Here is a 14,931-nt window from a genome sequence, read left to right on the forward strand (position 1 = left end):
GAACTGTGATCCTCAGATCTCAGCCTTCTGAGTAGCTAGGATTACAGGCATAAGCCACCGGTACCCGGCTCAGCCTCAGATTGATATTTATGTATTTGTCCCAATAATGTTTTAAAATGACAACTGAAAATTACTGAGAGCCTACTATGGACTGAGTATGAACGTGGTGCTTTCTTTTCTAGTTACTAGGTTATTAAGTCTTGCTTTACTGAGAATATTAGTACAGATAAAAGAACTAAAGCTCAGAAATGTCATGAAACAGTAAGATGTTTGTTAAGCATATCCTTAGCAATATCCCCAAAAGCCCCAGCTTATTGATACTCAATAAATGATACTATTATCACTGACTACTGATTGAGGTAGTTAATTCCATCTATAGTATTGGCTAATTAATGTAGTTGCCCATCCAATGTTCTTCCTTTTATCCTGACTTAATAAAATGACATTGTCATATGTAGTAGCAATGAGCCCATAGGAAGTAACTCTCCTGGGTCTCTATCTCCGTTGAGAGGTCATGTGACCTATTTCTGACAAATGAGAGGTAAGTGTAAGTCTCCAAGGTGAGCCCATTGGGGGAATTATTTCTATCCCAAGAAAAGGGGAGGGCTTTTCCTGGTGTATCCTTTTCTTCTTTGTCCCCACTTTGTCACCCTGGAAAGCAAACATGATGCTGCAAGATACAGCTGTCTGGGAGCCTGAGGAGAAGGGCTCTAGGTCAGAATGTCTGAGTAGAAAGACAAGCCGCAGGCCTCAGCCTGGGGAGGGGCTGCCCAGCACTGGACTGCAAACTTCCAAATGGTTTTACCATTGTAGCCAGACTGCTATGACACACAGCCAAGGGTCATACAAACTCAAGTGTTGGGGCTTATCTGAATGTCTAAATCAAGATTAAAAATTGAATCTGAGCCAGGTGTGAGCTGGGTGCCAGTGGCTCACGCTTATAATCCTAGCTTCTCAGGAGGCTGAAATTAGAGGATGGAGGGTCAAAACCACCCCAGGAAGAAAAATAAACAAGATTCCATCTCCAATTAGCCAGTAAAATGACAAACTTGGAGGTATGCCTCAAGCAGTAGTGCTGGCCATTCAAGTCCAAATGCCACTTCTCCACCCCCTCACCCCCTGGTCCACTGAGTCTATCCACGTTTCACATGAGATGATAAAGAACTCCAGATAATGGTCTGCTCCCAGTCATCTCGATAGGAGTATTCTTCTAAGTAATTCTTCTGAGAAGTAACATTAACATCAAGGCAAAGTTCTGTCCCATCTGTTATTCCCTGTCATTTGGTGTCATACACCTGGTATCATCCACAGGGTTTCCATGGGTTGTAGGCACTGTGCTTTTGGAATCTGAGGGCCCAGATACTTGTGCCCAAATGTTTGGCTCTTCCCCAGCCTCACCGGGCACAGAATCCACTAATCCTTCAGTCAAACCAGAGGCATCTGCTCTGCTTATCTTGGTCAAAGTCCAACAGCTGTAATTGCATTTTGTCTACTTGTGAGAGACTCCTAGAGTTCCAATTAGGTAGGACTTATTTTCTCCCCAGAAAAATTATGCCCAGCATTGCTCTGCATTCTGAAACAATCAGGTCCTGACCCAAATGGTAAAGGAGCATCTCAGTTGACACAAAGCCCTGGTTGGGGGGGGGGGGGGGGCAGGAGGCTTCATCTGGTCTTATACTAAGCCAGCTGGAACAGCTGTCAACCTGGAAGCAGCCAAGTCTGCCTGCGGGGGTTACACTAGTGCTTCGTGGGCCCTGACAGAGAAATAATACACTGTATTTTTACTTTCAATGGTTTCTAAAGCAGATATCCTGAGAGGCTGAATGAAGTCTAACCCCTTCTCTAACAACTCTCTGACTGCACCCCAATTGAGAAATGTCAAGACTGAATTCTTTCTCATATATTGTGTTACTACAACATGGTACGTGACTGTTTCTATTCCAAGTTTGGAATGACCCATAAATAAGGCATTTTGCTTTGTTTAATGGGTTATTCTAAAGGCCAAAAATGTAACTTATTTGCTAATTATTCATTTTAATAAAAAAGACAAACCAATGAAACCACATGGAGAAAATATTTAAGATTCTCTTGAATAAATGAGAAAGGCCCATCATTGTTACACTCAAAGACAAAGACACACATCCACAGACAATGAAGAGAAAATCTCTAATAATTTATTGACCTTCAGTTTCACATTGTGAAAAAAAAGTAACAGTTTTACAAAACCTCAAAAAAATGTAGTAGTAGCAAACGATTACATACAAACACGAACATTTCACTAACTTATACAGAGTTCTGTATGTGAACCACATTTTCAATAGCCACGAGAGGGATATTATGCAGCCCTAATCACTCTTATTCAGACAGGTGTCAAGTCCAGAGAAAAGGGGCGACACAATTATACCAGAAGTGGAAGGCTGCCCTTTGTTATCTGTTTCTACAGCAACCGCCTCACAAAATACGAAGAACCTTCTCTGTCTTATGCCAGGGTTTTTGTGTGTACTATGCTGTGAATTGTATTTGCTTCAAAGTGTGGGACGTTTCACAGGGTGAGAATGGTCAAGTAGCCAGCCCAAATGCCTACATCAATTCAAAGAGCAGGAGTCCAGAAAGTTCCCTGCAGGCTGGGGGTCCCCCCTTTCGGCGGCTCCCTCTGGCTCACACACAGTAATTAATAAAGGATTCAAGGACAGGCCACAACTTTCAAACAGCTGCAGAAAATTCTTTCTGCTTTCAGAAGCTGAGAGGTGACACAAACATCTCCAGACAGATTTGCATCATAAGCTACTCTTGACTATTACAAGATAACAACACAGACTATTCTGCCAGGGTACAATTAGACATTTGCACTGCTCAGAACACATCTAGGAAAAGGGGGACTGACCACTATCAAAGCACTGATGCTTTTATTCCAATGGCTCATTTATTTTGTTTTGGTCCAACGATAGCCCCCTTTATTCACATCACGGACTAACACATACAATTAGTCTAAAGTACTAAGGTAGAGAGAAATGTTAAGGATTTATCTGTCATTCAACAATGCAAGCACACAAAGTAAAAAGCTTGTTATCAAGTCTTAAACCCTATTTTCTACACAGACCAAAGCAGTTGCAAACTCTATTCTTCCACCAACACCTGCGGAAGCGCCTACTAACACTAAACCTACCATGGGACACTGACCAGGGCAAACAAGCACTCCAAAGAGCAAAGAATGTATTCACAACGGATTCCCAACAGGACCGGAAAATCTCTTCAGGGGCCACTGTTTACAATTCTTTGGTGTTTTGTGACCAAATCTATCACTTTTATCTACCAAAGAATTTCTTTTTCACCATTTAACTAGGTTTCGGCCTGAAAATGTTCACTGTCACAACATAAATGTTCTCCTGATTTTCTAATACTTACTAAGTCTTAGCCAGAACAAGCAAATATGATCATAGTATTACTAATTTGTGTCTGCAATATTTTTAGTGTGATTTTTTTTTCCCCACGGACTGTGATTATGGCAAAGCATTCACATAAGGGTAATAAATAAATAAATAAAACTTTGGAAATGTCTTTATCTGTGCCCTATATACAGAATGATTCCATAGAATGTTCCAGGACTTCAGGATATTACAACAAAACAAAAATAAAACAAAGCTGTCAGGCAATTTGGTCCTTTCCACACCTCAGTCACTGAGACTGAAGTTCGGTAAATCAGAGGAGAGGAAGAAGGGCCAAGAGAATATTCCTTTCTCATCACATCAGCCATCAGCATGACCTTATCCCTTGAAACCCCATTAAAAGGTGGAGAGTCCATGGAAAGTGACCTCCACTGTTTTCTCTGCCTTTGGGATGCAATTTTTAACTTTCTTGTCTTATCATCTTTTCCTATTTTGCATTCCCAAAATCCCACCTCCCCCCTCCCACCCACCCTCCAGTAATACTCCAAATTCTAACCCCAACATTTTCATGTTTGTGCAGCAAAGCCCATCTCAACAACCACAAAATGTGCAAAACATACAACCATTCACACACGTCCATACAAGTGAAGACAACGGTAAGCACTGTTTCAGCATGCAGGCATCCAACAATAAATAGCTAAATCTAGAACAAACTTCTTAACAGCCAAGGGAAAATTTAAAGTCACTTATAAATAGAAGAAAAGAACATCTCCCAAACAGGCAATCAACAATGTCCCCATTGTTCAAGTGTTTGGGGGGGGCGCGGGGAGGGGGAACAACCCCTCTGGGTTTGCGATTAGAGAGTCCAGTGGTCCTTGTCTCCAGCCAGTCCAGTCAGCTTCTCTCCTGACCCATGCTTCGGCGCTGAATCTCCAAGAGCAGCTGGTGTCTCGGAGGCTTCACGCTCTCCCCAGAGAGGTGACAACCATTTCAAATTTTACACATAAATGGCGGAGCCCATGGAAATCAAATGCTGAATGTGGTACAGCAGGGAAAAGGCCCAGCTTTTCTCTCCCTTTGAAGGGCTGATTAATGCTGACATTAATCCACAATTACAAGACAAGGACTAGATCACAGGTTCATTCATTCATATTTAAACCATGTGCTAACTTGCACTGAAAAATCCCACCCCCACCCCCTTCCTTCATGTCCAGTTAAGAGCATTGACAAGGTGCAGAGAATGGTACTTGAGTCTTGTAGCAACTTCTCCTTTGTTTCTGTTTTTTTTTTTTCTTTCTCTTCATTAAACTTGGTCTCTCCAAAGTAGAAATCTCACATTATCTCACCAGGTAGAGTGAGCTAAAATAGAAGGAAAAGAAAACACAAAACAAAACAGCGTGAAGGATTTATGTGATGCCATGGTTTTAAGTTCCTTGTTAGTAGTCACAAAATAAAAAATACAAATACAAATAAAGACAAAGCTGGGAACTATTGCTTCTAAAGGTCTTAATTGTATATTCATTAGGAACATTGCAAAGATCCTTAAGTACCTGCCTTAAACTTGTACGTATGGGCATGGATGCATCATGTACATAGCAGGCCAACAAGAACAATGGTGACTTTCACTTCTTTCCTAACCATACTTATGTTCAAATTCAAACCTATGTGCTTAGATGCTATTATGAGCTGCTGTCTTCTGTTTCCAACATGCGTACAGCTTCTGGTTAAACAGTCACTGTCAAGCAATCGCTGAGGGGGTGGGGGTGGGGTCAAGAAGAGATTCCTGTGTAAACCCTCCTAGGTCCATTTACCATAAAGGATTCCAAATTAAATTCATTCACCATATAGAAGGTAGACTGTTAATTCTCTTCTTTAAATGCATCTCCAGTATTTATTATGTCAAGAATCCATGTTGCCTCCTTTCACATGAGAACACAGGAGGCCTCCACAGCCCAAGGACAGAGTTGACCCCAAGTCTTCAGTCTCTTCTCAGAGAAGTAATCATAGCTGATACCATGGTATGCGCCAGAAAGAATCCACCAACATCAAGTGTGGATATGAACTATGACTCTCATAACCACAAATCCTACCCAGCCTGCCCTTTATTCCTGACTTCATACAGGGCTTTTATAATACGCTTCCTATCTGTTCAGAAAGCACACTTATAGCCCTACTCAGAAATCTCCTTCCCTACTGCTCTAACTTGAAGTACAGACACAGGGAATTCTAGAGGGGCCATACATTAACTGCACTGAATTCTTCTCCTTTGCTTTTGTGTGTTTGGAAGTCTGATTCATTTCCTAGTTGTTTCTTTTGGCTGTTTCCTCACAGTGATTCAAGTCTTAAAGGCATTCCTTAGACTACAGTGTCATCCCCCAACCCCACCTCCTCCTAACCTGTATATCCACATTAGGCTGAAAGAATGTATCTTGTAATAATAGGAAATTTCAAGGCATTGCACACTTTCACAGAAAGTGGGGATTTTTTTAAGAAAAAAGAAAAGCTCATAGAGAGAGAGAGGAGAGAGAAAGAGAGAGAGCAGAAACAAAGCAAACTATTTCCACAGTCCAAGTACTGTCAGGTTGAGGCCATGGGGTACCATGAAAACAGAAGATAATCAAAGTAATTTCCTTCTTGTCCCTCCCACCCACTGACAGAGCAGCAGGAGACAGTTAAAATCTCCTCAGTGGATGAGCTTTTAGACAGGGAAGGTTTTTATTGACCCTGGACTGATGCACTTAGGGCCTTACTTTTGGGGAGCAGAAGGATGAAGGCTTCTGCAGTTTAGAGCTGATGTCAACTGAGCATTTCTCTATCCAGCTTTACTGTTTCAGCACTGTCTTGTATGTTGTGAGAAATTTAAGTCAATATTCTCCCTGTCAGAAACAGAAAGACTGGCTTTGATCAGACACTTAAAATCGCTATCCAAAAGCAGTGGTCCTGGTCCTATCAAATCCAGATTTTATGTGCTGCCTCTCACTGATGGCACCCAGGGTGAAGAGAATATAACCCAGCACTTCATCTGCTCTGCTTCCCAGGAACCGGAAGTGTGTGATTAGGTTCAAATACACAGGATAGGAGTGAATTCAAGTGTTTGCCAACATGTTCTGGGCTGAAAGAGGAGAAACCCAAAACTGAAATATAAAGGTGACAGATAATGATCAAAGAAACCTCATTTTCCCACCATACACAAAGCTAACTCCACTACTAGTACTCATAGCAAGATCTAAGAGAGAAAACTGAGTATTGAGCACTTAACATATGCCAGGCTTTGGACTAGATATTTTTACCCCAGTCCTCATTTAACAACACACCCACATCTGAGATGGAAGAGAGCTCCGTGGGTATTATAGTCTAAACAACTCATTGGCAGAGAAGAAGCCTGAAGTCTAGAAAGATCTAGAACTTAAAACTAGGGCTAGAACACACTTGCGGTTTTCTTTCTTTTTCCTACTGTTAATTTTAGTATCTTGCTCCAAGGGCCAGCCAGTTTACCAATGACTATTTCTGATGTTCTGCCACCATCACTAACAATTTTTTTTACAGCTCTTCTGTGCAAATATAGTCAGTTCTGGACTAATACCTAATTTAGTGCGCTGCTAATTGGTGCTTTTGCCTAGGAGATTCTTTAAACCTGCCTGAGAGTTGAGTCATGCGTTCATATATCAAATGAAATAACCACGTTCGGAGCATTTGTTTATTCAGGATTACTGAGATGCCAGCAAGGCTGCAAAAACCAGTTTGGTGTGGGATGCTGTCAGCCCAGTGGCTCCTCAGAGGTTTCTGACCGATCCTGCTCTTTTGGAGGAGCTTCATTCCAAGGAAACATTGCATTACTATGTAAAGACTGCTAGCTGGAAAAGGCTATAGGAGATAGTTAAAGATTTGGTGGGGAAAAAAACAAAAAACCTAATGACCTACAAAAGGGAGATAAATTTTAATGATGTTTGTAAAGGATGGGGAAAAGACAAATAAAATGAACTGTGTCTCTTTGTTTAGCCTATAACTAAGCCTAGATTTTCCCCTTTCCCTTTTGAAGTGCCCTTCAAAGGTGTGAAACATCCCAGGCAAAACAGAGCCAAAAGTTTCCAAGTAATGAGTTTGTTTTCATGGTAGTTCCTCCAACAGTTATTTTCTTCTCTTACCAAAACAAAACAAACTCTGTGCTACAGACACAGGCTTAGGGCAATTCCTAGGGACAATCTCAAGACCACTGAACAGCAGCAAAGCAACCACGAGCTGTGTGAACACTCAGCAGATAGCCCTATGAATTATTGGAGCCTAGAGTATAATATAGTCTTATGTACACAAGACAACCATTATGCACTCAGATATATGACACAGAACACAACTTTTGTTAGTCCTAACAATAGGGTCAGCCTGACTGATTAACTCTGAAAGGATGTCTTTGGGGTGGCCTAAGGGCTCTTGTAATGTGTAACCTTTTAGAATGACAGATCTAGACTCCCACCACTGACCCCCACCTCCTTCAAAGTTTACAAATGCCCTTGAGGGGGGCTATATTTTGAGGAGGAAATTTTAAATAAACTAGTAATTAACTTTGGAGAGAATGAAAACAAACTTGAGCAATGCAATTTTCAGTACACTGGGTTTTAGAAAGTGAAACTGAGCATCAGCCTTATGGGAGGGGATGGGAAGGGATACCAATATGAAGTTCACGTTGTTAGGTGGCAGGGATACTCAAATGCCTTGCTTTGGGACCACACTGCTGGTCTTGATTTCCTTATTTCATTGCAAAATCCTAAGACACAGGAGAGGCGAGTAATAATATCCCACCAGGTTGTTGTAAGAACTCAAATGGGATGGTCCAGGAGAAGCACATAGTTGAGCTCCAGGCACAGAGTGGACCCTCAATAAACACTTGCTAACATTAAGAGGTCAGTGATTCTCAACTTGTTTGTATGGGAATATAACTGGAAAACTTTCCAAAAATAAATAATGATGCTTGGGCCCCACCCCAAATCAAATGGAAGAGTCTCTGGGAAGGGCAGTTTTTGGTTTTGTTTTGTTTTTTGGTCCAATCGTGGGCCTGAACTCTGGGCCTGAGCACTGTCCCTCAGCTCTTTAGCTCAAGGCTAGCGCTCTACCACTTGAGCCACAGCACCACTTCCAGCTTTTTTTTTTTTCCTGCTTATGTGGTGCTGAGGAATGGAACCCAGGGCCTCAAGCATGCAAGGCAAGCGCTCTACCACTGAGCCACCATCCCAGCCCGGAAGGGCAGTTTTTAAAAAGCTTTTTGAGACAGACATTCAGACAATCAGAAGGATGGCTAGGAACCACTGACTTAGATCATGGGGAGGGTGTTACTGTGGTCAGCTCAAGTGGTTAAGTTCTGGGGGTATAAAATCTTTTAGAGCTTCTGTAGTCTTTCTGTACAGGTTCTATAACATGGATTGTGTCCTCTTCCACATTCTGAATGAGGCAACTGCCTAGTCAAATGCATACTTACTTGTCCAGCTAAACTTTCTTACCTCATGCTTACATGCTTTAGGATGCATTCCATCTAAGAGGGCAGATGCTTCCAGGTGCTGACAAACGCGGTAGGAATCAGCGAGTATGGGACTGTGGTGATGCTGTTCCACACATCTAAGGTTGGGTCGTAACAGTCCAACGTCTTGCACCGCTGAATGCCGAAGTATCCTCCAACCACGTAGAGTTTGTTTCCGGAGGCCACAGCATGGCAGCTCATGCGCTTTGCCGTCACATCTCCCACCTTGGTCCATTGGTAAGTCTCACTATTAAACTTATAAGCAGAGCAAGCGGAGAACTCTGTGTCTCCTCCCATGATAAAAATCTGGTTCCCCAGCACAGCTGCTGCTGTGTAACGCCAGGGCTGGGGACAGGTGGCCGGCACCGTCCACCTGTTTTCACACTGATCGTAACACTGAACCTTAGGGAGCTTGTCATGGCTGACGCTGGTGCCTCCGAAAGCAAACAACTTGAGTTTGGCACTCACGACTGCGGCATTGCTCACCCCTTCTCGGAGTGGGGCGACCATGGTCCATTTGTTGGTCGTGGGGTCGTAATGTTCTACTTGCTTTAGAGAGACAGAAGGGGAGGCTGGGAGGCAGCCAGTGGCGGCCGTGTGGCCTCCAACTACATACAAGCAGTGCTTCAGTTCAGCAGACCCGTGGCCAAACCTGGCCACTAGCATGGGGGCGGCCTTGGACCACTCTTCATGCAGGGTATCATAGACCCAGACATCTTTTGAGACTCCGTTTTCAGACCCCCGCCCTCCAGTTATATACACCTTGCAGCCAATTGCACACGCACTGAACTCTTTTCTTGGACTGGGAATGTCGGCCTTAGGAATGATTTCTTTGGCCTTCTGGTCTACCAGATACAGCTTGTCACACATGAAAGTCTGTCCTCCCAGAAGGAAGAGGGCATGGCCAGTTTTCCGAGGCCGAGCACAGAGGCTGGTTACGACGCCGTCGTTCTGCAGGATTTTCAGTTTGCATCGGATGGCCTCTTCCACGATCTCCTTACTCTTTCTCTGCTTGGTGATGAGCTCCTCCATGGCCACGTTCTCCATGAGATAGATGGCTGGCAGCAGTGCCAGCCTCACGGTCTGCAACAGTTCTGGGAGGTAGCAGTAGCGCTTCTTCAGGTCGTAACTGATCCAGTTAATTGCAGACTCGTACACCAACCTTTCATCTTCCGTCTCCAGCTCTTCACTGGATAGGAGCTGCACAACCATGTCTTGGGGCAGCTGGAGGAAATCTTCATTCTTCCGGATGGTTTGGAAGTTGCTGAGACACATTCTCCAGGACAGTTCGTACAGTTTGGTGCACTGGTGTGCATCTGACAGCAGCAGCATGCCCAGACAGTTGGTGGGATGTAGGTTCTTTTCCAGGAATTCTGCACATGCATCTCGGATGTCTTGAAACTCCAACATGTCACCAGCTTCCAGAAGCGACTCTGCGTTTTCTTCATTGATGATGACTCGGGAGGAGTATGCATAATCAAGAAGCAGCTCTAGGACCTCTGGATGGATGGAATTGTCAAAGTTAACTTCACTATCCTGGCTCTCCTTCAGACCACCACTGAACATGGCCTCAAAGTAGCGGCTGCATGCAGCCAGCACTGCTCGGTGGCAAGGGAAGGTCTTATTTCCGGCATGGAGAAGGACATCGGTGAAAAGCCGCTGCTGGCGTAAAAGGTTCAAGTGAGTGAGGACACTGTCGGCGTAGGAAGACTTATGAAACAGATAGATGTTAATGGAGCCGCTGCTGGCCCTGGACTTGCGGTTCTCATGCACGCTGACTGACATTTTGTTTTCCCTCCTAAAACAGAGCAAAACAAACCCATGAACAGGAGGCTCCCAAGGGACCCCAGCTAGCGGTAGAACAAAAGGCAACCATCATTTTCCAAAAAGAAAATAGAATATTCCGTTGTTACCTCCACTATCTACTGTTTTGAAGAAGATATTCTCAATTCAAAATGACCAGTACCTGGAAGGAAATATATTCCTTATAATAATACTGCTGAGCTCAGTGAACTATACACTTGTTAATAATAATAATAATAAATCACTGATTAAAAAGCAGGTTCATCTTGGAAAACCCGATCTCCAACTTTCAGGATATTGACGTCTCTGAGAATGTAAGTCAGCAAAAGCCAAAGACAGCAAGTCTCATTCTCCCAGCTACCTGAGCCTGTCCAGTCCAGCTAATTCACTATAGGCCACTTAAAATGCCTAGCCTCTTGTTCTCATAATGCCAGGACAGGCACCAGTTTTAATGCCCTATGCAACATAAAGCCATGTGTAAAACAAACACCTACTAATTAATTCCATTAAGAATTCCTTTGGTAAGATCTAAACACTGCATCTATAGCAAATGCCCGGTTTCTGCAATGGTCAGCCCATTACATGTTAACAGACCATTTATAACCAGACAGTTCTATCAAGACAGAATTCTGAAGGCACCCCGATTTAACATCCTCATCTATTGATCCACAAGCTTCAGTGAAAGCACAGAATGGATTCTGGTCACAATCACCACCCATCTTTCTGGCTCTGGACAGCTTCCAAAATGAGGATTTAGCACATAAAAGGAAGAATATTTGAGTGGTGTACTTATACTATTTTTCTGTTCTTTCTGCTCTATACCAATTCTTGGGAAAACAGCGCAAAGAACAAAGGAAGATGCATCCACACACACCCCTCCCTGTCTTTTGGATCAAATAGTGCACTACCCAGGCTGTCCTTGTGTGCCTGCAAACAATATTGGTATGTGTATAGTGAGATTTCAAAATGCAAACACTTCTTTATTTAAATTAAAATACAGAGCTGTGCCGTATGTGTATGTGTGTGCATGCACACACATGCTTGTGAATATTGCCAGTCATTGTGTGGGACACCATAGAATTTATCTGATTAAAAAAACCTTTTTTTCTAGGCATCTAAATTTAAATGACATCAGAATCTAATGGTGTCTTTTGGCCTTTAGCCATAAGAAAACTGTAGGATGAAGGTAGGGGAAATGGTTCAAAAACTAAACCCCTCCTCCCTTTGACTTCAAAAGAAGAAAGCACTTAAGAAGCTGCCGGTCTGGAGATTCCTGAGGAAGTTGTTTATCTCCAGAAGGAGAGTGGTCTGGTTGGTTACAGTATCTATTCCTAACATAGAACAGCTAGTCCTTAAACTGCAGCTGAAACTGTTTTTTCCTCCGACCATTTCAGGGATTTATTTTAAAATTATATTTCAAGGATGGTTACAAAATACAAATGATTGATTGAGACTCAGGGGTGAGAACAGTCAACTACAACTTTCCTGACCAGCCGCCCAAGATGGCATAGAAAACAACAAAGGCAAGAATCTAAATATTAGACACTCAGACCGCCTATCATTAGGTGATGTAACCTGTTTTCCTTCTGATTTTTGGAATGTTACTTTCGTTAGAAGTAAACATGGCTTACAGAGCAACAAAGTAATCACATAAGACCTAGAGTTCCAGTGTTGAAAAGATTTGATAAATAAAGCACCCAGAAATCCCCAGTAACTTGGGATATGAAAATGGTGACGGGTCCAGCCTCACTCCCACCTCAAGCTTAGCCTCTACCTTCTGTCCATCTTCATCAATGCCTAAAGCTGTAAAGAATACCCCATAGGAGCCTCTGGTTCCTGATGTGTTCAGACCTGCCTTAGCATCCTTGGTGTTCGGATGCCATTTGAATGAGTGCATTCAATCGGAAGTGTTATGTGGAGGATGGGATGGTAAGTCTAAACCTCAGGATTTGTCTGAATACCTCTTGTCAGAGGTTGCTCTGACTGAGACCTGGGCTACCTGCCACCAGGCACGCAACATCTAAGTGCCCGTGGGCTCAGCCAGAATCCCACTGGACCCAGCCAGGCATGTGTCCCACAACCTGAGATTCAGGGTCGTGTAAAGCAACATTCACAACCAGCTGTACACTTGCAACAGTTTGTCTAGAAGACCTTAAGATTAAGGAGTGTGCATCTCTTCCATCCTGTGTTTAGGCTGCTGTTATTTAAAGCCTATCCTATCATCTTGGATATCACCCCACCAAAAGAGCATGTGCGTCTCTGTCAACAAAATCTAACATTCTTGCAGTAATGCATGGCTGAAATGCAAGACACCCTTAAAGATCCCTGGGAAACAACATGCTTTCTGGTTTCAAATTCATGTAAGCATCATGCAGTGCGTTTAGACGGTCACTCAACACACCTTCAGCATGAAATGAACCATTCTTCCCAGCATTGTTTTTTAGCCCCCAGAGACATAATATTCACATGCCAAGGAAACGGCCAAGAAAAATGCACACATATATTTAACCTGTATCTACAAAGAAGATGCAGAGAAGGGCTGCTATCATTGAGAACATCAAAAGGGCTTCGTTCTAGTTACAGCAACTTCAGTGTGCTCACGACCCCCCCCCCCCCAGGCACACCTCAAGCTTCTCCAGGCTCAATATAAGACGCATCTCAAGCCTATCAAGGGAGCAGCTGGGCAGATGTTCACCGGCATTTATATTATTGATAACAACGGAAGAACAGAACAAGGATCTTGTTAACAATAGTAGCTCTTAAAAAAATTTTTGTTGGGGGGGAGCCACCTTTTGGTCCTCTGTAAAACAAGTGCCACGCTATCCAACGCGCTGCCCAAGCCGGCAAGGGCGACACCAAACTGCACGTGGAACAAATTGAGTGTTTTATCTCCTCCCCGCCCATCAATCCCTAATGCTTTGAAATGAATGCTGAACCAAAGGCAAAGGCTTGCATGGGGGAAAAACTAGTTTTAGAGAAGCCATTTTTCATTCATTTCCCAGACAGTTGGCCGCAGTTAGGTGCCTGCGTTGGGGGAGGGAGGGGGCGGTGTCTGCGCGTGGTCCCATCTGTCCCCGATCCCGGGTGGGCTAAATGTGGGCCAAAGATCCCGCTCTCGGGGCCCTGGAGGCTGCGGGGAGCCGGGCTGCGGGGGGAGTTAAGAGGGCTGATGGCAGCTCCCGGCTGCCCCGGGCTTGCCCGGGCGTTACACGGTAGCGGGGAAACTGTTCGCCATTCCAGCGGCTGGCAGGAACAGTTTCTCCGCTTTGGCCCCCAATCCTACCCCCTGGCCACCTAAGTCGGGACTCTGGGCTGCGGGGTGCACTGGCTCAGCACACACCAACAACTCGATCGGTCCCCCCAAAGCCGCGGCGCCCGCAACAGGTCCGGGACAGAGGGGGAAACTTACAGCAGTGGCGACTGGCCTGGGCGCACGGTCAGCTGGGCTCAAGGCTGGGTCACCGGCAGGCTGGCGACGGGATCAGGGCGTCTCAATCCAGGCAAGCGGCGGCGACAACGCCGGCGAAAAGGAGCGCGCACGGGGCGCCCAGCCGGAGAGGTGGGGGGCTGCCCCGGGACACTGGCTAGCCGGGCCGGCTGCCGAGGGACTCCACGCCCGGCACCCGGGTGCCCTGGACCCGCGCAGCGTCTCCCGGAGCGCACCTCGGGAGGGGAGAGTGACCCGCGGCCGCGCCGCCGCGGAGGAAGGCGGCAGTGGCGGCGGGGGAGGGAGCTGGGAAGCGCCGCGAGCTCGGGCGGCCGCCTGGCGTCGGCACCGGGTCTCCGCAGCGCCACCGCCACGCCGCCGCCTGCCTAGCAGCCCGAGCAGACTGCGCCCCGCCGCCCTGCGCCCGGCTATAAGCGGCGCGCCGGGGAGGGGAGGGGCGCGTCCGGAGGGGAGGGCGGGGAGGGGCGCGTCCGGGAGGGGAGGGGCGCGGGAGAGAGGGGGCGCGCGGGCGAAGACTGACACGGGGTGGGGGGGTTGGGAGGGGAAAGGAGAAGAGGGGCGGGAGGAGAGGGGGCGAGACTGACCCTGGGGAGGGGGAGGGGAAGCGCCTTCACCCGGGCTGGGAGGAAGGAGGGGAGGAGGGGGAGAGGAGCCGGGGAGAGCGTGTCGGGGGAGTGAATGCGGAGAGGAAACGGGGCGGGTGGGGGTGTTGCCGGGAGACAAAGCGGGCGCCCGACCCCGGCCCCCAGCAGCTGCCGCCCCGGAGATCAGCGAGGGAAAGAAGT

General features: G+C 45.7%; 1 protein-coding gene across 1 annotated transcript; it reads right to left on the reverse strand.

The window, feature by feature from the left end:
- Nucleotides 1-4,679: 4,679 nt before the first annotated feature.
- Nucleotides 4,680-14,499, reverse strand: Enc1 (ectodermal-neural cortex 1). Its single transcript, XM_042690858.1, has 3 exons — nt 14,108-14,499; nt 8,879-10,693; nt 4,680-4,745 (listed from the first exon to the last, which is right to left on the reverse strand). The coding sequence occupies exon 2, from the start codon at nt 10,678-10,680 to the stop codon at nt 8,911-8,913; it is 1,770 nt and encodes a 589-aa protein (XP_042546792.1). The 5' UTR covers nt 10,681-10,693; nt 14,108-14,499; the 3' UTR covers nt 4,680-4,745; nt 8,879-8,910.
- Nucleotides 14,500-14,931: the final 432 nt, after the last annotated feature.

This window comes from Dipodomys spectabilis, unplaced genomic scaffold (assembly GCF_019054845.1).
Source record: "Dipodomys spectabilis isolate Male_0828 unplaced genomic scaffold, ASM1905484v1 ptg000140l, whole genome shotgun sequence".
In the NCBI taxonomy this organism is placed as follows: domain Eukaryota; kingdom Metazoa; phylum Chordata; class Mammalia; order Rodentia; family Heteromyidae; genus Dipodomys; species Dipodomys spectabilis.

Bases quoted from the DNA above. Each gene is read 5' to 3' on its own strand.
- Enc1 (XM_042690858.1), bottom strand. From the start codon at position 10,680: ATGTCAGTCAGCGTGCATGAGAACCGCAAGTCCAGGGCCAGCAGCGGC.